Genomic DNA, 23,176 nt, shown 5'->3' on the forward strand with positions numbered 1-23,176 from the left:
CACCCCAAAGCGTCTTTATGTCTTTCTCAGCTCTGATTGGTTGATTTTTGTCCGGACCCGGTGGATTCTTGCAAATGCTATTAGAAGCACAAAACAAGCCAGGGGAACCTGATTTTTTTCACATATTATCCGTCTCTTGTACTACTGTCAAAACACAGTGAAAATTTCAGCAATAATGACAAAAAGTTATTTTATAAAAGTTACCTACTGCAGCTTTAAACTGTCTGACAAAGCAGTTTAAATGACATGACACACCGATCAACTCTCAAAATGGCTGTAACAGACACTTGACTTAAATTGGTTGTAATCAACACACAGATTACAATTTTTGAAAGTTCAAAGTTTCATGAGAACTTTAAAGTTTGAACACATTCTATAGCTGCACGTACGTCAGGGCAGTTTACTTTCAAAGCTGAGCAAGTCTGAATTGTGTCCTCCATTATATACTTCCATTCTAAAATTATGATCTTCAAAAATTCATATAAAATTGTCGGAATACGCTTGACATACCAAAGTAATAGCCCACATCTGCTCAATGAGCTGCACAATTTTATATTCATTTGATTTTTTTTGTTGCACAAATCATTTTTGAGTAATTAGATGCCAAAAAAGTGACAGAATCAAAATAATAATAAACAAAAATGGCGGGTGAGGATAACGGCCAGCTCTAACACAATAAATCCTATTTTAGATTAATCAGCACATGCAAAGTGCCCAACAGCCTTGCAAGATCGGGTCTGGTTCATGCAATATAAGTGATGTGTTTTGCCACAGTGCATAAGCTGGGCCTTCTCTGCAGCCGATATTATGTAGCTGGCAAGCTATAGGACACAATTTTCAATGTAAGTGGACAATTATAAGCGGAGTAGATGAGCAGGGTACAGTGCCATATGGCAGGTAGTAGGTTGAATTAGTGTATGCATTCTGCCAACCATGAAGGAGGCACAGTCCTTTTGTGTCCAAGGCTCAAATATGTAACAAATTGAAGTAAAAATTTTAAAAGAACAATAAAGTGGAACATTAAATTAATTTAATTCTATTCAATTCTGAACACTGCACTGTCACTAAGAGACACAAAACATGAAGAAACAAGAAAAAAAAACATCTCTAAAAAAAAAAAGTAAGGCGAGGCACGTGTATTCATATTTGTATCTTTTATTTTTTGATTTGCTACAAAAAACAGTCCCAGCAATACTTTGTATGACCTGATTAAAAAAACTACTACAGTTAAGTACAAAATGAAATATACCAAAACTACCCAATGCTACCCAGAAAAAATAGGCGTAGGAGTATAAAATGAAATGTCTTGAAGTCTACGACTACAAAAAAAGTTAGAAAAGGTTACTTAAAAAGAAGGCAAGTATCCACCACAAAATGTGCCACTTTACCACAATCAGTTTGCACGTCTTTCCTTGAATATAAAGTAATGCAAATACTTTACAATAAGTTAACGCAGGCACATCTCCCTACGACTACAGCGAAACCAAGTAACAGTCGAATGTATCACATAAAAATACACTTTTACTTTTTTTTAACTTTTTTTGGCAACAATTTCACACATCACACAGAAAATTAATCAGCAAAAAACTTCTGGGTAGCAACATTTTTGGTTTCTTGAGAACAATGTACGTTCCGTGTCCACAACATCAGACTGCCTGTATGAACTGCAGAGACATTACATACTGTATTACCGTGTATCCAAATCATATAAATATATATGAACAAAAATATACGAAAACTATTTTTTTTTTTATACAAAAAGGATTAATGCCAAATGGAAGCTTACGATTATAAACTTCAATAACTTAAAAAAAAAAAATGAAAAAGGGAATACTTTCATACTTTGCAGAAACACAACATTTTAGCCCTAATCTCCTTAATACTAAGGCTTTCACACTTTTTATTCTTCCAGATCATACAGCACTGTCAAAATAGCACTCACTCCTCAGTGGCAAGAATGCATCAAGTATAAATACTAAGAAAAACTCCTGTACAGTACTCATTTATGTCAAAACTACAAAATAAGTTAGTGTCAGGCAACTGTACAGATTATTTACAGTTTAAATACAAAGGAGAATATTTGTAAATGGAGACGACCAATATGTAAATGTGACCTTGACATAAACGAACCCTTTGGCTACAACACAACAGAAAAGCCTTCATGTAGGCAGGAAATGTACGTTTTTGTCCGCTTTAGCAAATTTACCAGCTACTAGATGCTTCTTTTTTTTAACAGCTTGTAACGGAAATGATGATCGGCTACCTGCCAAAATAACAGAGTTTTTAAAAAAAACGGTGCAGTGAACATGGAAGAGTCGGTTTTTAGGTTCTTACTGCAAAGTCCTGACACATTTGGTAAGGCCAAAATACCACAATGTACACACGTTTGTTTTGTTTTTTTGCCTTAAAATGATGAATAAAAACGACTGGTGGAGTGAGGGGAAAGGGGCGGGGCAGACAAAAAAAGAGCAGTCTCTAAGCACAGTTATAAGCCTGGAGGTGGAGAGGATAGATAGACACATTCATTTCAGCAGCAGCCGTATCCCATCGGCACATGGTAGGAGTGTGTGCGAGTAGGAATGGATGAGGAAGAGACACCACCTGTTACAGCAGGTGCCCAGTAAACATTTGAGTCTCCTGCAGAGACAGAGAGAAGGTGGCGGGGGGGGAGGATGGAGGAAGGTTTTTGGTACAGGAGAGGTACAAGTTTGTGTGTGTGTGTGTGTGTGTGTGTGTGTGTGTTTGTGAGGGGAGAGAGTCGAACGTCATCAGTCCACGTCACTGAGGTCGCTGACTGGCTCATCCTGCACTATGCTCAGGTGGTTCATGGCGCGGCTGAAGGCGATCTGGACAGCCTTGCGAATGCTGGATGTGCGTCCTTCCATCATTTTGATTTTGTCTATGGTTTTGTCCATTCCCAGAGGAACCATCTTGGATCTAGGAAGCCACTGCCTGAAGGGGGGGTAATAAGACAGCATCTATATTACAACACCTGAACAGTAGTTTTCATGATTCAAAAAGTAGCACTAGCATGAAACAGAACTGGAAGGAACTGCTGCAGGAAAGTTGATCCAGTTATAATACCAAGAGTAAGCCAAAAGTTTTGTCAAATTCAAATGGCTTGTTTTGCATTATTTACTGGTGTTTTCAGTTATATTTTTTTACTTGTCTTATATCCTTTTGGTACATTTCTTTAGTTTCAGCTCCAAGATGTGGATTATTCTTTCCTAGTAGCAGATAAAAAGCCAGTTAGCAGTACACAAAGGCTACAGAACCATCATCATTATTAAAGGTTAGAAAACATTTTCCAAGTGATGAGAGTCCAGTGGAAATCTTCAAAGAAAGCCATTTGTCGTCTCTGGACAATTGCTGTCACGCAGCCACAAGAGAATAATGATCAGCTGACAGACAGGTTGACAGGTTTTACCCTTGTAGAAACCTGTAGCAGTTTAAATCATTCCCGCAAGATAGGGGCACTCACCAGCTGCGCTTGTTGTCGAAGAAGAGGACGAGGTAGAGTTTCTCTTCGGCTTTGTACTGCATCTGTTCTCCAATGCGGAGCACGTCCATGGGGGGCATGGGGATGGACACCCCGTTGTGCTGGCAGCCCACACGTGGCATGTGGGGGTCGATGATCTACACAGAGGCGAGAGGGGAGTTAGGCACTTGTGCTTATGAATGCAAGCGCGAGACAAACATACATTAACCCAGAGAATCACTCAAGCATAGAGTAAAGATGTCTATACCGCATACACACGCATACAAATGCATGCACACTGCCAGCTTGTGGCAATAAGATTCTTTTTCCTCATTTGTCCTTTCATGCTAAGGTCAAATTAAACTGGTTAACAGTGAAAGGCTGCCACCTAGAGGAAAAAAATGACATAAAAACTGGGCTTTCCCCCCCCCGAAACTGTCCACTAGACACCAAAAAGAACAGCTGTAGTAAAACTATTGCTTCATCCTGTGGGACAAGAGTGTCATAATTAGGTTCCAATGTGTCTCAATGTGAAGAGATGACAAGGAAACATCAGAGTAAAAAGACTAGTCAGTGATGGTCATGCTTTCTTTCCCACAAACACTCACCAAGGCAGGGTAGGAAGGGTATCCACTACATTTGGCCCAAACTAGCTTTAGGGGTTCCAATGCAACTGTTGCAGCACTAGCAGGCATCCAAATATTGCTGTTGCCAACCTCTATGGAAGCGGGAACAACACCAAACAAGTTATGTGTGGGTTTAAACACAGACAGAAACACATTTCCAAAGCCGTGCTTTGCCAAGTGCAGGAGTACACAGGGTGGGAAATTAACTTTCCCCTTTAAGAGCCACAAGTGAACGACAGATATTAAAACCTATCAGCCACTTTAAGCAATTTATTAGCCAAATATGAATTTTAGATGAGGGAAGAGCCTCCAGATGCTTACTGGTTTCATGCCATGATGGCAGGCAGAGTGTAAAGACTCACCGGTCAGTGCCAGAAGTCACAAGAAGTTGGCTGGTAGCTGCTGTTAATTTCCAACCCTGCTTTCTTTATGTGTGTATGAATACCAGGTGTCTGCAAGTTATAGTTACAGGCTAAATTGATTCTGAAACTAAAATTACATTTATGGCCAATTCTCCCGTTCAACAGGAAACGTAAACTCTGATGAAGAAGATTTGAAGATTTTAGAGGACCTGCAGACATCCAGGAATATACACATACTACTTACTGTATTACTTAGTCTGAGTGCAAATAAATATTGTGTTTTGTTTTAAATTGACTGATAGTGAACTACTGACATTGGCTTAACACACACGTATAAGTATGGGTGTATATTTTGGCTGATATTCTAAAAGAAATTGCAACACATAGTATTAAGTATATTTGACCATTTGTTCTATTAATTGGCAGTCCAGCTGGGTTTTACTGATGTTAAACTGTTACTGTAGTCTCTCATTAAATGTTTTCTTTGATAAAGTGAATTGTTTTAAATGTGTCAAATAGCTTTCCTAGATACATCTTGCAAAACATGTTTACTGTATGAGTTGTCTGTATCAACCTAAAAATAAGTGAAGCATTAAAGTTTCATAAAATCAACTAAATATCAATATTTTACTGTATATTAATTTGCAATGGTGAATAAAATAGGTAATCTGTATACCTAATGTTCACACACGCATGCAGATTATTTTTTGACATATAATGCAGCCAATTTACCGGCAGCGATTCGAGCAGCTTTTGCAAAATTGCCGGTTTCGATGCAGGCGATTAATTCGCTCTTATCGTCCACAGTGTTTCTCCGGACCAAGGCGGGTTTCCCCTTCCCACATTTTGGAAGACTGAGAATAGTGCTAGAAACAAAAAAACAGACACACAGGAGTCACCATTAGAGACAAATCATCTGGGGCTGATGACAGCTTGGACCAGTGTTGGACAACCAGCTAATTGAAAAATAGAAGGCTGGAAGAACAGACAGACCAGCTGGCATCGCCGTCTTTAGGCCCTGCTATTGAGTCAAATCTTATTTTGATTTGATCACAAGGCTAGACGTGTTCTGGTGGATTACCTGGTGCTTCCTGGAAGGCTGCTACACGAGGAGATGGAGGACTCAGAGGCACAGCGTCTTCGTGGCTCCACAGGTCTACTGGCTCGACTGGAGTCTTCTAGCTCCTTCTCCTCTTCCACCTCCAGAAAACCGCTTGACAGGCCTGAGATACGACAACACAAAATCAGGAAAACACACATTACGAATGCTCTAAAACCAGAATCCCATGCAGCTCTTGTGGAATGATACAGGTTGTTCAATCAACAGCTATTCTAATTTAAACAAACTGGTGTAAAAGAGTAAACAAGTCTGTTGTGATGACTTGTAAGCAGCGTAACAGCTCATTACAATGTTTGCACTGCCAGTTTCAGGGGTTGGCAGCAGGCCTAAATACTGTTCTACTAATTTAATCAGAGCCTTGAACATGCCAGTCAAAGTGTAACATACGCTAAATCGAAGAAATGTTTAGCCATGCAGAAAGTTGTGAAACTGCTCGAGATGGTGAAAATATTGACAGCTTTTTTTTTTTTCTTTTTTAATCACCGTAGTTTTTCTCTCTGTACACTTCTTACCAGTGTCAAGTCGTTTCACAGGGGACTCCCCCTCCTCTTCATGCTCTCCCTCTCCTCCCTCCCTCTCCTCCTCGCCGTCTCTACTGCCACTGTGCTTCCTCTTCTTGCTGTGTAGTAGCGTCTCCAGCCTGGGTATGACCACCGACAGGAAGGATTTGGAGCCCAGCTGCGCGCCATCTTCATCTTCCTCCTCCATGCCTTCTTTTATTTCAACTCCATCGGCCCCCTCGTCTCCGCTCCTCGGGGGCTTGTGGGGGCTGGCCGTCTTCGACTTGCGGAAGAGCACGGAGGTGCGGCGGTTGACCGCGCCCGTGGGCTCCGCAAGGGTCGACGTGGCAACCACGCTCACGTCTCCATCCAGCAAAGAGTTCTGGAGGCTGTCGTGGGAGTAACCGTTGAGGTGGGGGGTAGAGGAGAGCAGGTCTGGTATTTCCCCGTCAAACTTGACTCGCTTGCTGAGAGTCTTGTCTTCGCAGTCCGGGGCGGCGTCGATTGGTTTGAGGGTGGGGGGCTCGGGGTCTGTGTCTGAGTGGATGAGGGGAGGGATGGAGTCTGAATGCTCCAGTTTGGGAGGAAGAGACTTGTCTCCTGTGGGGGAAAAGAAAAGAAAAAGTACACAAACAGTTCATAGTTGTAGTTTTGACTATAGAGTCAACATTAATCATTCAAACTGCCACCACAAAGTATAACATTATTCATGTTGTGGCACACAGGCTGTTCTTACAGTTAATGCCAACTCCTTTTTAGGTTTTATTACTTCTATTAATGTATTTTCCTTTCTCTTTCATCATCATTACTATTTCCTCATGGTGCGGTAGAAATAAAGTATAATACGTTTTTTGTGGTAAAGGATTAGCTACGCAAAACAACATAATGAAATCTTTGGAAGAACAACAACAAAAAAAAAGCTATTCATAAAATGTAAAAACATAAACAATATGACAAAATGACAAGACAAGAAATATGACTTACAGAACAACACTATTACCAACAGTAATGCGCTGCAGAATCCGCACTTTGTCCTTGTGTTTGTAGAAATGCTGACACAGCACATTATCATATGGCTTTTGGGTTTATCATAAAAGTAAAACAAGGCGCTGTTTAGCATAACACTGAGGCACTTTTATAAATAAAAAATGAGAGCGAAATTACTTTTTCCCCTTTCTCTTTCCCCCACTAGCTCATTATAATGCTATCTATTCAGGGATCCGTTCCACAGAGAGATATAAGAATGCTGTTAGGATTCACCAGTAACACTTTTTTTCCTCCGCTGCCAGAGCACAACCGTCACATCTATTTGATCTTAAAGTTGTCTGGTTCTGTGATTTGAAATTAGGAGTTGACTAAAGGTCTTGTGTGTCAGTGAGAACAAGTTTCAGTTTAACCATCAGTCATATGTGAGAGTTTGTGTGAATGGTTGAGGAGAAGTTCTCTTGTTTGAGAGAAATAAATAGTGCCATTTGGACAAAACCTGCTGTTGCTCCACCGGCAATGAACGGCTCATTCTCTGTCAAATACACATACTTATATACGTAAAGTATGTGTTGATGTTGCTGAAAAATCTCATTAGCCATTAGCAAATACCATTAGCACTAATAATCCTATTAACATCCAGTGGTTTTATCAGTTAATAACATAATTAAGGTGGTTTTGGCTTTCTTGATTCTTGCTTTGGGAAATAAAGGTCAATGTTCACTATCAAAGGATCTGCTGTCCAGGATATTCTGTAGTGTTTTAGCAAATTTCCCCAAAACAGCAGACTCATGCTTACCTCAACACAATCTCTCATGGCTTGTTGATTATGTGTTATAGTAGCCTGATAATGTCATTGTCTTCGAACCTGACGTGTGAGAGGCAATTCAGAGGTCTGGAACCAGTCTAGCGTAAGACGCACTGGATTTGGGGAACAGCATGTGACTTTGCTCTGTGGGGCTATGTTTTGGGTTGGGGGCTAATCTCTGACCTGCACTTCAGGATATTAAAGGACATGTGGTTCTCTTTAAAAATCACAGAGGCTCCAGAGAAAACCTGCTCATAAAGCCAAAGCTAAGATGCATACATACCCTCGTCATCTGGAAAATGTCCATTGGGTTTCAATCTCTCTTCTTTCTTTTTATGCTCTGGGTGGGAGGCAGATGATGAAGACAACGCTGATGTGGAGGGAGTTGTGGAGGAAGAAGAGTGGTGGTGGTGGTGATGGTGGTGGTGGTGGTGGTGGGAGGGATGGACTCTCTTTAAGCTCATTTCATTGCGCACATCGTTGATGGTCTTTTTGAGTAGCTTTAGGCGCTTGCTGCGGGAGGGGCTGGACTTCATGGCACAGGTCAGGTCAAACTTCTCCAGTAGCTGCTGCAGCTGCTTTTCCTGAGAAAGATGCTCACGATTGGCTGGCACTAGCAGGCGGTCCACTAAGGAGAGAATTAACTCATTAGTAAAAAGGTTGAAACGTGGGTTTTCTGAACACATTTTACGAATATTTCTCATTCATTTGCCCCAACTCTAATGATGCAGACACATCAGAAAGACGTGTGTTCGCTACTGCCCTTACCGTCTTCCCAAGAAAAGGATGGAGTGGCTTTGATTTCAGGAGCTTCGGGCAGATGCATGCCACTCTCTGTGTCAAAGCCGATTCTCTCCACGTCTCGCCGGGCCTTTCTAAGCAGGGCCCCACCCTGGTCACGTAGGCGAATGGCTGCCCGGTAGAAATAGGTGTCCTTCGAGTTATATTTCATGCAATTATCAATAATGAGGGTAAAGTCGCTCTCAAACTGATCCAAGTTGTTGTAGCCCTGTGCATCGATGCGCTGCCGCATGGTGGAGAAGTCCATCGGGTGCTTGATGTGATCGAGGTAGTCTGGCACCTACAGGAAACAGCATATATAATGAATGATTTGACCATATGACCCAGACCTTTCCTATCTGCCCTTCAGATTGTATGACTGACTCTTCTCTATCGCTTAACAGTAGGCTAAAGGGGCTCATTTCAATCATATATTTAAGATAACCCAACTTGTTTGGATTCCCTAATGATGAGCAATGGCATCATATACAAGACCTTGTGCGTCCTCTATATGCACAGAGCACAGTCGGCCACAGTTCATTTCACACAACAGTACAGCAACATGCTTGTAAAGTGCAGTAACAACATTTAACAACATGACAACAGCTAACCAAGATAATTAATAATTTACTAGTAAGTTAATGGAGTCCAGAATAAAACGCTGACGCCCAACGTGGGGCTCGAACCCACGACCCTGAGATTAAGAGTCTCATGCTCTACCGACTGAGCTAGCCGGGCATTTAAAAAGAGAAACCCTTGACCTTTTACAGACTTCTTCCAGTGGACCTTGCTCTCAAGTTACCAATGCTTTCACCAACACAAGACCAGATACACCCAGACAGAACTAGTACATGCAAGTAGTGACGCAACAGGTCATAGTTGATCTATACGGGCGGTTTAATGTGAACTCTGGACTAGTAAAAGACAAAATAGATGCCTGCTGTTTGACTCTAAATCACAATTATTGGGTTAGAGAAGAGTGACTGATTTAAACAACGTCATTTTTTTGCTTTCTCCATTGACTAAAATCCCATAGGCTGTGGCTTTAGAAATATTTAGTGGTATAACTGGGGAACTGGACATGCTTGTCATCACAGAAATAGATGATAGGATTGTGATTGTGAGTGTTTATTGTAACTTTTGGAAATATCTGCAGTCTTTAGTCACACCAGAGCAACTCCAGTGTGTGCCCATCTGTGGCACAGCAGCTTTCAGTGTTGATAGGCTATTACTTGTGATGTGTAACCAATCAGATTGTGCTGTGGGCAGAACATTGAGTTGATCAGGTCTGTATATGTAGACCACATTAGAACACATTATCACAAATGCTCAGCTAACCAAGAAAAATTCAAATGAATGGTCTACTAGTAATGTAATGGAGTCTGGAGTCAAAAGCTGACGCCCAACGTGGGGCTCGAACCCACGACCCTGAGATTAAGAGTCTCATGCTCTACCGACTGAGCTAGCCGGGCATGTGCACACACCTCACATTTTACAGACATCTGCCAAGAAACCTTACTCTCAAGTCACACATTCACCCTACCAGGAAGTCACTTTGCTCAACCCTGTCCACACATGGAGGGGGGGGGTTAATTTATAACCTGAGTCACCATAGTCAGACCATGTGACATGCAGCTACCAGTCGTCTGCTGGCTGTGGTGTGTTGGAATGCAACTTTTAACGAATGTGTGGAGATAAAATAGAGACCACTGTCTGTGATTATTCTCCCTTTACATGTGCCAGTAGGCCCACTTGGTGTGTCAGGGCTCACACCATCATTCATGCCATCATTTCAACATTTCTGAGAAGTTACCTGGCAATCAGGTAGAAAAACCAGTCAAACAGACCTGCTGTTTTGTACCAGCAAGTCCAGTTTAAAGGCTTATCAAACAAGAAGTATGTATTTGTGTTTCCTTGGTCTATCTCCCTGCTACAAAGCTACGATTTTCAACTTTTGCGCACACACACAACAAACTCACCTCACTGACATCAACCGGCTGGGTGAAGATCCGGGCCTGGTCTTTTGCCTGGAGCTGGTCCAAGAGGGCTCTGAGCAATATACTGAAGGGAGTCAGCTGCATCTCTAGGAGGGTTTCCTGCTGTTTAATCTACAGCACCGCACAGAGGGAAACCATTTAGAAGATCAGATTGTTTCATTTATTTCGCAGAATTTCTCAGACTGCAGGTTCAGGCAGGAGTCTGCCCATTTACTTGTTGATTTCTCCACTCCTACCTCTTCCCTCTTGAGCTTCTCCCTCTTGCGGATTAGCTCCAGCAGCAGCCGGGCTCTCTCTAGGTCGTGTCGGAGACGATGCCATTCCTTTAACTGGTCCTTCAGTGCCCTGCTCTCCTCCTCATTCTGCCTCTGGAGAACACATTGAAATAAAAAAAAATTACATACATTAAGGAACAGACAAGAATTTAAAAGGATCCAACATTAAAATGTAAACAAAGTGTGTGAAAATGACTGGCTGTATGCAAACCTACAAACACATATTTCAAGTTCTAAAAGCTACTGGTACTTTGGTAAAGGGGAAAATGAAGACTGAAAGCCCTCTGTGGTTGACTGACAGATGAACAAACCGGCTGTGCATTCTTCTGAGACTGCAGGCTTGTTTGAAGGCGTCTGATGAGGGGAAGCCCATTCCTGGATTGCCTCTTTAGTGTCCAGTAATTTAGGACCAGCTCCACAAAGGCTTTCTTCTTCTGGACTGACACCTGGTTCATAATAGTTTGTAACCTAGAGGAGCCGAGGAAGACGGGTATTAGGCGTGTATTGCCAGGGAGAGAGACCAACAAATAGCACATCTCAAAGGTCACAAGCTGCTTGCAGGATGATTTCTTTTTTTAAAACAATGACAGACAAAATCTACCCAGCATTTGACTAGCATACTGACCAAATGCATTCAAGTAGATCACTGAAACTTCTATCTGTGAAGACAATCACCTGTGTCACATGCTCAAATCCTGCAACAGTCAATGTTTGCCCATCAACAACTGCATGTCTTATCAGTGTCCTTAAGGAAGACAGAAAAGCCCTCCCTATATCACCAATCACACGCTATGCTGTAAATAGTAACTGATATCTCATCCTAACGAAAGAAATACTACACCACCATCATTAATAAACCCGTAAGTATACCTGTGAGCAGGAAAAGTAGGCACAGTAGCAGGGGTTGGCTCCTCAATTTCAGGTTCAGGCTCAGGCTCAGGCTTCTTACTCTTACTCTTCTTCTTCTGCTTCCCTTTTGACTGTCCTTTACCTGTACCTCTCCCTTTGTCCACCTTCTTACATAGTCCGTTTTTGGGTTTGGCATCATCATAGATTGTAAGAGGCCTCCTTACACACCCATTAGGTGTGTGAGCTCCACAGTAGGCTGTCTTTTTTACAGAGAATGTGGGCTCTCCTGTTTCCGTTACCTCTTTGATTGGCTCCATCTTCATAAAGAGGCCAGCCTTTTGGGCACAGCTGACGTGGAAGGCGGTGTAACAGTTGGCTTTGTGGCACTGGATGCATGCCCCGACGCCTTTCTCCTTGCAGAGGTAGCAGGTGAGCTTCCAGCGAGCTGGAGGAATGTGGCTGATGCCATCAATAGGTTCTATGAAGGTGGTGTTGGAGAAGCCGACCTCAGGGACCCAGAGGGCACACACCACGTGGCCCCAGCGGTCATCATCTGTCTTTTTCACTGCTCCGCCCTTGTTCGGACAAAGTATGCAGTCTGCGGGCTGGGTGGATGACTGGAGGCAATGTCTGCAGAGCCACTGGCCCTCGGGAATGTAGGGCACACCGTAACATTCCTGGTGCACAGCCACGTTGCACATGTCACAAAAAAGGATAGCGTTGCTGTTGTGACACTCTCCATCCATGCAGATGCAGCAGACGGCGTCCTCATCAATAGGAGCTTGCTTTTCACTGCCTTGATCCAGACTCTCCAGGTACAACTCTTTCTCAAAGCGGTCCACAAGGAACTCAAAGACGTTGTGAGACACCTGACTGACCCCTTCGCTTCGCCGTTTTTCATTAACCAACTCCAGCCAGGAATAATCTTCCTCGTCCATGTCATACTCTGTTTCCTCATCCAGCTCTTCCTCTGTCTTCTCTGTGTATTTATAAAAGGCAGCTCCACGCTTAGGAACTGCTGGAAGATTATATTCCACTGTACGAAATTTAGGCTCTGGAAGCTTTGGTCCTGCATTAACGCCGGCTTGATGTCCACCTCCCTCTCCGTGACCAGTGATGCCCAGTGCTGCGTTTCTCTTCTCCTGGTTGTTTTTTAGTCTGACTGACCTCAGGAGGACCTGCTGCTGGGGTTTCTCAGCATTCTCCTTATTGCTGGTGCACTCCATCATCTCCTGCACCATGGGGTCATCATCCGAGATCACGTCCAGCTTGTCATATACGCTGACCCGATGGACGCGTCCGTCGATATCGAACTCCACCATGCGCTGAGCCTGGGCGTAAGTCAAGATCTGCTTGTTGGGTGAAGGCTTGATGGGAGACGGCGGCCTCTGCGGCACCGCAACCCGGTGCTGCCGAGCTTTCTTCTTCATCTTGACGCTCCGTGTTGCTGTGGAGACACAGGGTGGGGATAAACAGTTAGATATATGCATAATTCCACTGGGGGCAGGTGAGTTAAACCAAGGGCAGAGAGAAGGCAATGAGGTAGCTGCATTTCGAGGGTCAAGAAAAACAAAGGTGTAATCCACACTTATTTATGATTGAAAACCATAAAAACATTATAACAGCAACATAAATGACAACACCTAAATTGTTTTCCTTAACAGCATGTGACTAGGCTAGCAAATGAATGTGTGATACAGACATTACTACAAGTAATAACATCCATTATGAATGACTGCCATGATAATTTAGCTGGTTCACACTGAGAAATTAGGTATTATAACTGAATTCAATGTCCTCCTGACCAAGCAGAAATTATTGAGTGATTTAAACGCATTATACTTTCGTGACCTTAAAGTTAACAACCGGATTAAGAAAGAATATGAAGCTTCAAACTACAGTGACTATGTTACGGACTGTAATGTAGTAGCCAGCTGTACGTTACAGCTTTGTCAATGGAGCTGGGGCATTTAAATGCGGTGGGAGGCGGCCACACAGGGCACTTTCAATATGACGGCGCAGGAGTTAGCACTTGCCCATTTGGTGCAGACATACAATTGCCTTTAAAGTCAAAGTGGCCAAGTTGCTAACAATAACATTAGCCAGCCAGCTAACTAGCAACAGGAGCTAGCCACCCCCTTGAACGGAGCAAATGGCGTCAAACAACACAAGAGCTCTTTAAAAACATCGTTTATTAATTCATACATAATATGTCACATTAAACACGCGTTTGTGCAGATGCATTGTGTGCCTTCTCGTCGCCAACGTGTAAAGCTAAGAAAAGCATATAAAACCAAAGCACATACCTCGGATTCACGAACAGTTTTGCTAGTTGAAGAAGACGGTAGCTAGCCAGCTGCCTTACAAAGCAATGGCGATACGGCCTGCTAAGTGGCTCTAATTCCGTACACAATGTTCTCATCCAACGGGCGATACTGGGGTCTGTTCAGCTACTAATAAAAAGAGAAAGATGCCTGCTTGGTGCCTGTGAAGTTTCGATATCAAGTTCCACAGAGAACACACAGTTATTTGCTTTGTGGACCATTCATAGGCTGGAGTCGCTCGCTAGCCACAGTCGACCAGGAGCAAAAAAGCAGCAACAGCAGCAGCAGCACTGACGGCTCATCCCCCAACACAACAATGCGTTTCACCAGACAACTCCCACCCGTACGCACTACTCTACGTGTGACGCTGGAGGTCATGTTGGTGGTGGGTCGTAGATTTCACACAAAAGCCCATCTGTCACACAATCAATGCATTGCCTTTTGTCAAGCCTTACTAGCCGTACACAGACAAAGCTCCGAACAAAGCGCGAAGCACTGTCCGAGCAAAAGCTGGGAATCTATCTCTGTTTTTTGGCTCTCCGTACCGGGGTGTTAAGTCATAACCAGCGGATATGACTTTCAAATTGGTGTGTGTGTGTGTGTGTGTGTGTGTGTATATCTGTCATGGTCCGGGCTATTGATTCAGCATTTCTCCTCTAGTCACAGAGGACACAGTCAGGACACAGGAAGAACAACAACAAACCACTGCTAAATGCCCCACCCTTGAAACCAGTTCGCCCCAGACTGTATCTCTGAGGTCAAGAAACCCCGTCGGTTTAAAGCAATAATAACGTGTGGCGATAAATAATATATATTTTATGCTCCAAACGTTATATGAAATCCAAGCTGTAGCCCCAGACCGTGAATGCAACACGCAGCAGAAGTCATTGAGCAGTAATTATTTCGTAGTAAGAAGCTACCGTATGTGTCGTCGATGTTTGTTCGGTTAGTTAAACGAACACTCTTCGGGCGTTTCCGAGTTACGTTCGAAGAAAACCTTTCATTTAGTTCGATTACTATGGAAACCGAAACCGCCATTAACTGTCATTTAGCGACTGTTAAAAAACTACATATACGGCTTGGCGAATAATAACAATGTATTATTCTTATTGTTGTTGTTATTGTTATTATTATTATTATTATTAGAGAACAACGTAACATATGTAACAAAGTGACATTTTTCCACAATGTCCCATAAGGTAATATAACCTGTATATCAAGTGTAACGGGAGACCACTCAGCTGACATTTTAATAATTTGTCGCGCATAACTGGCTTTAATTAGAGAAAAAGTAAAGTGAAGCAGGTTGTTATGTGTGACATATTGCTTAAATGTATTTACCCCCTTCGCCACACTGAAGACCCTGCGCCCGGTGACATCATTAAAACATGTTCCTTCCGTCCGACGCTGTGTGGAGCTGCTTCGGCCGAACGTGAACTGCTAGCAAAACCAGGAGACAAAAGCAACAAAGTGAACCCCCCTCCGGATCAATCAAATGTGTCATATTTAACTATTTAGGAGCCGAAACCTAGTGATCCCACCGTCATACTTCACAGTAAGTATCCTGAGCACATGTACACGTCTGATGAGGGTTTTAATGTGGTCTGGACGTCGTGGTGAGCGCTGGTCTGATTCGGATCCCGTGTGGTTCGTGTGTTGCCACGGCTGGGTTCTGCCTCGCCAGGTTAGCTAGTATGTCCTGTGTGTGTGGCCTAGCTGGCAGCTAACCAGCTAGCAGTCGTGGTGTGGTCCGATATTTACTAGAAGCCTTTCCCCAGACCATTACGACGTTAAGGGGATAGTTGTAGAAGTTACATTGTTTTGAATATTTGTGCTACAAACCCATGTGACAGAAGTGTTGTACATGTGTGTTGTTTTTGTGTGTATATTAGTCTTGCGGCTAGCCCAGTTAGCTACCAGGATAGCCACCGTGGTGTTTACTGATGATGTAGCGTAGCTGCCAGAAATGTTTGATTATAATCTTTAATATTTATTGGTATGAGGGTTTTCAGGATTTGTGTTAGCTCAACATGGTTAACGACGAAAGCTGGCATGTGGATAACCTTTTACTGGTTAGTGTGTTGTGTGAAGATGAAAGCAGTTTCGAGCTGTCCTCTCGCATCTTCCTGACTAGCACTTTAGCCAAACCCGGAAAAACTGTCTGTCACTGCTCACTTAGGAAATGGCTTAACGTTACTTGTTTGTCTGTCTTTTTTGATTACCCACTTAAATGAAATAATATATGAATGATCAGTGATACAGTTGGTTGTGCTGGCCACACTCAGTAAGATGAATGAACGATTGTCTTTATGACCATTTATTAGACATTTGCTGCAAGTTACACTGCATTTGGGTGATACTTGTGTACTTAAGCCAATGTTATTAGAGCTTCTGTTTCTGGCATGTACAGGTACTGTATCTTGTGTCTTGTCTGTATATTTTGCTCATGTATGGAAAAGATAAAAAAGACACAATTTTGTAGTTAATAGGTGTCAATATTTCCCTTTACTTGGTTTATGCTGCATGTACAACATGGTTTATCTTTATTGCATTGGCCCATAACGCAGTACTTACTGACATAAGGGAAATAATGGTACACAGACTTAAGAAAGTGAGACACAAGTCGATCTTATCAGTCCACATTTGACCTGGTCCCACAACCAGGGCTGTACCTGCAGTCAGGGTACGGAGTGATTTGTTAACAAAATACACACCATGTTCACCAAGTTTATTATGTACACCTAGCCAAAACTAATATAGTCTAAATCAACTGGCCTGTAATAAATACTACTTTCATTGAGATTATTTAATACACATATTTTTTTCAGACATCTCATATAGATTGTGGTGTTGTTTATGGCAATATATTGAGAGGTGTTTCTAATATTTTGACTACCCCATTTATATGAATGAGGCTATACTAAATACACTACTCACAAAAAGTTAGGGATATTCCACTTTCGGGTGAAATTTATGGAAAATGTAAAAAGTTGATGCTACAGTGATATTATATCATGAAAGTAGAGCATTTAAGTAGAAGGTCAAATTAAGATCACCTGGAAAGGTTATAGTGCATTTTATGTACATTCTGAAATTCCACCCGAAAGCCGAATATCCCTAACTTTTTGTGAGAAGTGTATTAGAACCACCTCCTTTCATTAAGGTATTGCACTGCTGTATTAGATTGCATTAGTTTTAGCTGCATGGAATAAATTAGGAATTTAATGTATATAGTTTTGGAATATTTCACAATATGTATTGATTAATGTCATACATATAGATCTACCTACATTATGACAGGATCATTTTGACAGTGTGGTGCTGATAATGCATTGATAAATTAGTAGGATCCCAATTGTATGGTTAAAATGGCAGACTGGGTGCCTCTAAAAACTGGAGCCACTACGTTGGTTCTTTTTTAACCAGACATTACCCTCAAGCTGATTTTGGTCATTAGTTTCTCAAGATGTCAGTGCTCTCGGCTGCTCAAGTGTTTCGGTGTAATGAAACAAAATCTACATACAAGGATCCATATTAAGAATATTAAAGATTTAAGCAGCATGCACAGTTGTAGCACGTTTTCATTTTTGCAAAGATCTACTGTACCATGAGGTATAAATATTGTGAATATTAAGTGGTAAGCATGATTAATCCAATAAATAGGAACATATTTGCATACAGCTTTAAAGGGGGGTAAGGAAATGTTGTGATAATAATTTGTGGGGATGAGCACAGGCAATTATAATTCAGAAAGCTGAAATAATTGAGCAACAGCTCAGTAGAAGGACCTTGGGGAGGTGTTCCTGCCTTTGATGGGACATTACCATTTGTCAAGTGGCTGAATGCAGGTTCTCCACAAGACATGAAGGCCAGGCCAAACCTGTATATGTAAATAAGACGGTGTAGGCAGAGACAAAAATTAATACTGTGTTTGGGTGGTGCTTGTCAACTTGCAAATTTTAAACATTTCCATTCATGCTTATTACCACAAAGTTACAGTTAGTAACAAAGTGGTCAATGCAGGTTGATTTTCTGAGACTTTCTGAGAGATTTTACTTGTTTGTTGTAACTTTAAACACACCATTATGCTGTCAAACCTTGTATATAGAGCTTGGTCAATCAGTTGTAGAAAATTAAAATGTCATGTACAGAACCTACTGTATATTACCTGTTGTTATGGAGTCTTGTTATTTCTTAAGAATACCGTTTCATCTGTTTTCCCTCTCCCTTTCTGTAGGTTGTGTGCAGAGAGGTGGAACTACTTCAGTCATAAATGGAGAGGGACAAGCAGGCACCCTGTGTCCCAGACAGCCACACGCTCATTACATCACCTGCTTGAGAACTGCAGTATTGATGACTACACCTGAAAAAACTGATTACATTTGACAACGCAGACCTGACTATTCTACAGACACCCTTGGGCTGCTGCCATGGATGGAGAGGAAGACGTCTCTCACATGAGTGAGGATATGGTCAGTGAACCTAATGGCTCCGTAGAAAGTAAAAAAAGAGAGGCAAAAGGGACCTGCCTGAAAATTGAGGGCCAGGATGGTTATGTGTTCAAATCATACAGCATTAACCCTCATGAGGCTGCGGATGAAAAGTCACCTGCTTGCTCCTCAATAACACTGGATAAAGACTCTCCCCCTTCTTTTCATTTATCTTCTCAGGATGACAAACAGTTGGAGTCAGACCAAGCAAGTGAGACTGATCCAGCTTCTCCCACTCTTTCAAACAAATGCCTAAACACTGATATAGAGGGAAATGTGGAGAGTGACAAGTTGGAAAATGGTAATGAAGAAAGTCAACATATCAAAGAGGAGCCCGGGGATGCAAATGGAATGGAGGAGGAAACACAGGATGACGAAAGGCTGGCATTTGGTAGCTCGATTGGCCCTTTTGTAACTAGAGATGGTGATGAGTATAGTAATTTACTAAGTGGATACACAAGCACCCTTTATGATGTTGCCATGGATGCTGTCACCCAGAGCCTTTTGTCATCCATGAGGAGTAACACCAACCCGAGGAAAAAATCTCCTGCCTGGAATCATTTCTGCATATCGCCGCGGGACAGTACCAAAGCAATCTGTTTATACTGCATGAAAGAGTTCAGTCGGGGTAAGAACGAGAAAGACCTCAGCACAAGTTGTTTAATGAGACACGTACGAAGGGCTCACCCCACTGTCCTCATCCAAGACGGAGCAGACACATCTACAAATAACATGACGAGCTCTCTCGCCTCATCTTTGATACCTCCCTCCCCAAACTCACCAAAAAATGGAGACATGACAAATAGCATTATCTCTTCTGCCTCAAAGAACACTTCACCGTCCACCTCCTCAGCTGAAAATTCAGACCTGTCATCCAAAGAAGTGTTGCCCAAAGTCGAACCAAAACTAGAACCGTGTGCCGACACTGTTTGCAGCACACTTTCATCCTCACATTCCAATGAAAACAACCTTGAAGATATGTCAGACGGAGGGCCCGAGCGTCTTCCTGGGACCCCTAAAAGCTCTAGTTCCCGTCGGAGATCAGCTGTATGGAAACACTTCTACCTGTCGCCTGCTGATAATTCCAAAGCAGTATGTATCCATTGCATGAATGAATTCAGTAGGGGTAAAAATGGGAAGGATCTAGGGACAAGCTGTCTTATTCGTCATATGTGGAGGGCCCACAAAGAGGTTGTCATTGAGGAAAATGGACAGGGCAATCACATTCCCCCACCCTATACAAACCCGCCCTCACTGTTGTCCCGCACACAACTACAGGATCCACTGGAATTAAAAAAAGAATCCCCCCTTCTTCCATCGTCACCAGAAACCATATCCGATGAATTACCCCAAAGCATGGAGGAAAGTATGGATATAAAAGAGGAATCTGACGAGATAATGCCGCAGGAGTCCTCCCTCAATCTCTCCTTCAAAAATCAGGGGGAGGACACACCCCTAACCTCCTCACCACGCGACCTCCCAGAGGGCCCCAGCCTCAATCAGGATCATTCAGTTTTCCAGCAAAACAAGAAGATCATGAAACGGGTGAAATCTGAAGTGTGGCACCATTTCATAGTGTCACCAGTTGACCAGTTAAAAGCACTGTGCCGTTACTGTACATGCGTCATCAGTCGGGGGAAGCGGGGTGACTTTGGAACAAGCTGTCTGATGAGGCATCTCATGAGACGCCACCCAGACGTCCTCAAAAACCAAAAAAGCACAGATGAGAAGGAAACCTCCCCTCATCCCTACACCAATCTCACCGCAACGGACACAGTTTCAACCAAAGAAACTGAGGGCCCTGCCAGTGATAAAAAGCCACAAACCCTGCCTGTTTTCAGCAAAAAGACATCAAAACTGTGGAACCATTTCTCCATTTCGCCTGCTGACCCCACAAAGGTGGTTTGTTTGCACTGTAGCCGCACAATTAGCAGAGGCAAAAAGACTACAAACCTCGGCACAAGTTGCCTCTTCAGACACATGCAGAGGTTTCATGGACATGTTCTTGAAAGTAACAATACTATCTCAGGTGATGTGCCGTCTGCTGAAATTCATGTTAAACAAGAGCTCATGGACACTGCTGTTTATGAAACAGAACAGACCTGTGAGAGGTTTGATGAACACCACCCGGTTGCCAAAAAAATCACCAAACTTATCGCAGAAATGCTCGCACTGGATCTTCAGCCATCAGCTATGGTGGAGAATGCTGGACTGAACAGACTACTAGAGTACCTCCAGCCTCAGTATTCTCTACCATCGTCTTCTTACTTTACCAGCACTGCCATACCAGATATGTACGAAAGGGTGAAGGATGTTGTGCTGACTCACCTGAAAGAGGCTGAAGGTGGTGTTGTTCACTTCACAACTAGTATTTGGGTCAGTAGCCAGACAAGGGAATACCTGACCCTTACTGCCCACTGGGCAACGTACGAGTCAAGTGTCAGACCCCAGGGTCAGGACTTTCACTGCTCCGCTCTCCTAAGTGTCTCACAAATAGACTGTGATCATGATATGCATGACATCCCAAAGCAGCTTGAGTATCTGTGGGATTCTTGGATCACCTCATCAGGGCTTAAAAAGGGGTTCACTGTAACTGATAACAACACCATCAGAAACACCTTGGAGGACCATGGCCATGTCACCATGCAGTGTTTTGGACACACTATAGACCTCATTGTTAGCGAAGCCATAAAGAGCCAGAGAATGGTTCAGAACCTTCTGAGTATTGCACGAAAGATCTGTGAACGTGTACACCGCTCGGCAAAGGCCAAGGAGAAGCTGGCTGAGCTCCAGAGGGTCCACCAGCTGCCAGAGAACCAACTGATTCAGGATGTTCCTTCCAAATGGAGGACCTCCTTTTTCATGCTGGAGCGGCTGGTGGAACAGAAGAAAGCCATCGACGAGATGTCGATCGAGTGCAATTTCAGGGAAATGATCAGCTGCGATCAGTGGGAGGTGATGCTGTCGGTCTGCAATGCACTGAAACCTTTCGAAGTCGCCTACAGGGAGATGAGCAACCGCACTGCCACTCTGGGACAAGTCATACCACTCATTCACATACTCAACAGAAAGATAGACCTGCTGTTTGATGAAACTGTGGGCATAGACACTATGCTCAAGTCTCTAAAGGAAGCCATGGTGAGCAGAATGTCCGCAACTCTGCACGACCCGCGATACACCTGGGCAACCATGCTAGACCCACGATACAAGACTTCGTTGTTCACAGAGGAAGAAGCAGAGAGTTGTAAACAAGATCTCATCCGGGAGCTTGACTTGTCCTCTTCTACCTCAGTGGCAGTTAAGCCTCCGCTGCCCAACGGTTGCAACGAGGCCCCCGTTTCATCCAACACCGCCCACTCAAACAAGGACAGCCTCTGGTCCCTAATGGCTGACATCCGACAAAAGATAAAACACGAGGAGAAGCCAAAGTCCTCAGAGCTGGCAGTGCTGGAGTACCTTGAGGAAGACATACTTGATCAAAGCTGTGACCCTCTCGACTATTGGAACCTGAAAAAGTTCCTGTGGCCCGAACTTGCCAAAGTAGCTGCCCGTTACGTGGGCTGTCCTCCCAGCATCATCCCAGCAGAGACACTGTTCAGCACAGCTAGTGTGAACTGTGCCCTAAATCAGCCCAGACCTTTACTGGAAAACATGGAGGGTCTGCTGTTCCTCAAGGTCAACCTCCCTTTGATTTATTTTCAGTACTGATTATTGTTGACCATTAACTTGAAAACCCTTTTATCAAGGACCAAGTTGAATAGCTGTGAAATGGGGTTTTCTGTTGGGCAAAATGTAAAATATCAATTTATACACTGATTCATTGATTCTCAATGCAAAGGCCAGATTTGGAGGTTTTATTGTATTCTGTGTACTACTGTTAAACACTTTGGAGCTGTTGTGATGAGAAGTCTCAGACAAAAGTGTATCAGGGAGGGAGGGTTTTTCTAGCTGTAGGGGTTGGTGATAACGTGTTTGCTTGTAAATCGATGTTTTTGTTTTTCCGTGTCTACTCTCTCCTTGTGCCTTATCCAAAACTACTTCAGGTCAAAATGCTGTAAATATTTTGTTAAATTGCGCAGATCACGTCAGGATGCTTTTTCAATTACTATGTATTAAAGATAGATGCAGAGTTGTTTTCTAAATGGAAAACATAGCCCAAAAATAAATGCTGTGACTGAAAGATGTTTTAAGTTAATGTTATTTAATTTTCATTGTGAATTTGTGGCTCATGGTACTGTCATTTAGAAATAGATTTTTTTTTTCATTTTTTTTTTTTTTACTTGCTGAAATGTTTTTAATAAGATCATGTATAATATTGCTGTATTTTCAGAATAAGCAGTTTGTTTGGAATATACAATTTGTCTCTTAAGCACAATTTAAGTTTATGTCCAGGGGATTAAATTATGGGTTTATTATTGAGTAAAACGATGTACTGTACATTTTTATATTAAATGACTTCTGAACCTAATTTGATAAATGTTTTAGCATTGAGACTGGAACCATGCAAATTTTGGTCATTTGTAAATAAAGGTTTTCCTTATGCAATATTGCAGAGGGTGTTTTTTCGTATTGTGATAGGTTTT

The 23,176-nt window shown here is 42.7% G+C and overlaps 2 protein-coding genes and 2 non-coding genes across 7 annotated transcripts; 1 reads left to right on the top strand and 3 right to left on the bottom strand.

Moving 5' to 3' along the window:
- Positions 1 to 1,139: 1,139 nt before the first annotated feature.
- Positions 1,140 to 15,536, bottom strand: brd1a (bromodomain containing 1a). 3 transcript variants are annotated; one of them, XM_051391823.1, is made up of 13 exons: positions 15,445 to 15,536; positions 11,801 to 13,226; positions 11,242 to 11,398; positions 10,892 to 11,023; positions 10,638 to 10,766; positions 8,647 to 8,959; positions 8,162 to 8,506; positions 6,099 to 6,686; positions 5,548 to 5,689; positions 5,199 to 5,332; positions 4,087 to 4,196; positions 3,482 to 3,636; positions 1,140 to 2,952 (listed from the first exon to the last, which is right to left on the bottom strand). In XM_051391823.1, exons 2-13 carry the CDS (start codon positions 13,207 to 13,209, stop codon positions 2,769 to 2,771), a joined length of 3,798 nt encoding a protein of 1,265 aa, XP_051247783.1. In that variant the 5' UTR covers positions 13,210 to 13,226; positions 15,445 to 15,536; the 3' UTR covers positions 1,140 to 2,768. The 3 variants fall into 3 exon arrangements, with proteins under 3 accessions (XP_051247783.1, XP_051247781.1, XP_051247782.1); XM_051391821.1 differs by having other exon boundaries at positions 11,230 to 11,398; XM_051391822.1 differs by lacking the exon at positions 15,445 to 15,536 and adding an exon at positions 14,086 to 15,072 and having other exon boundaries at positions 11,230 to 11,398.
- Positions 9,324 to 9,396, bottom strand: trnak-cuu (transfer RNA lysine (anticodon CUU)). Its single transcript has one exon. It is a non-coding gene; the product is annotated as a tRNA-Lys (tRNA).
- On the bottom strand, positions 10,058 to 10,130 carry trnak-cuu (transfer RNA lysine (anticodon CUU)). The gene has a single exon. It is a non-coding gene; the product is annotated as a tRNA-Lys (tRNA).
- zbed4 (zinc finger, BED-type containing 4) lies at positions 15,519 to 23,138 on the top strand. 2 transcript variants are annotated; one of them, XM_051391826.1, is made up of 3 exons: positions 15,519 to 15,658; positions 18,341 to 18,575; positions 18,774 to 23,138. In XM_051391826.1, exons 2-3 carry the CDS (start codon positions 18,534 to 18,536, stop codon positions 22,299 to 22,301), a joined length of 3,570 nt encoding a protein of 1,189 aa, XP_051247786.1. In that variant the 5' UTR covers positions 15,519 to 15,658; positions 18,341 to 18,533; the 3' UTR covers positions 22,302 to 23,138. The 2 variants fall into 2 exon arrangements, with proteins under 2 accessions (XP_051247786.1, XP_051247784.1); XM_051391824.1 differs by having other exon boundaries at positions 18,341 to 23,138.
- The last annotated feature ends 38 nt before the right edge of the window (positions 23,139 to 23,176 follow it).

The sequence above is a fragment of the Dicentrarchus labrax genome, unplaced genomic scaffold (genome assembly GCF_905237075.1).
Source record: "Dicentrarchus labrax unplaced genomic scaffold, dlabrax2021, whole genome shotgun sequence".
Classification (NCBI taxonomy): domain Eukaryota; kingdom Metazoa; phylum Chordata; class Actinopteri; family Moronidae; genus Dicentrarchus; species Dicentrarchus labrax.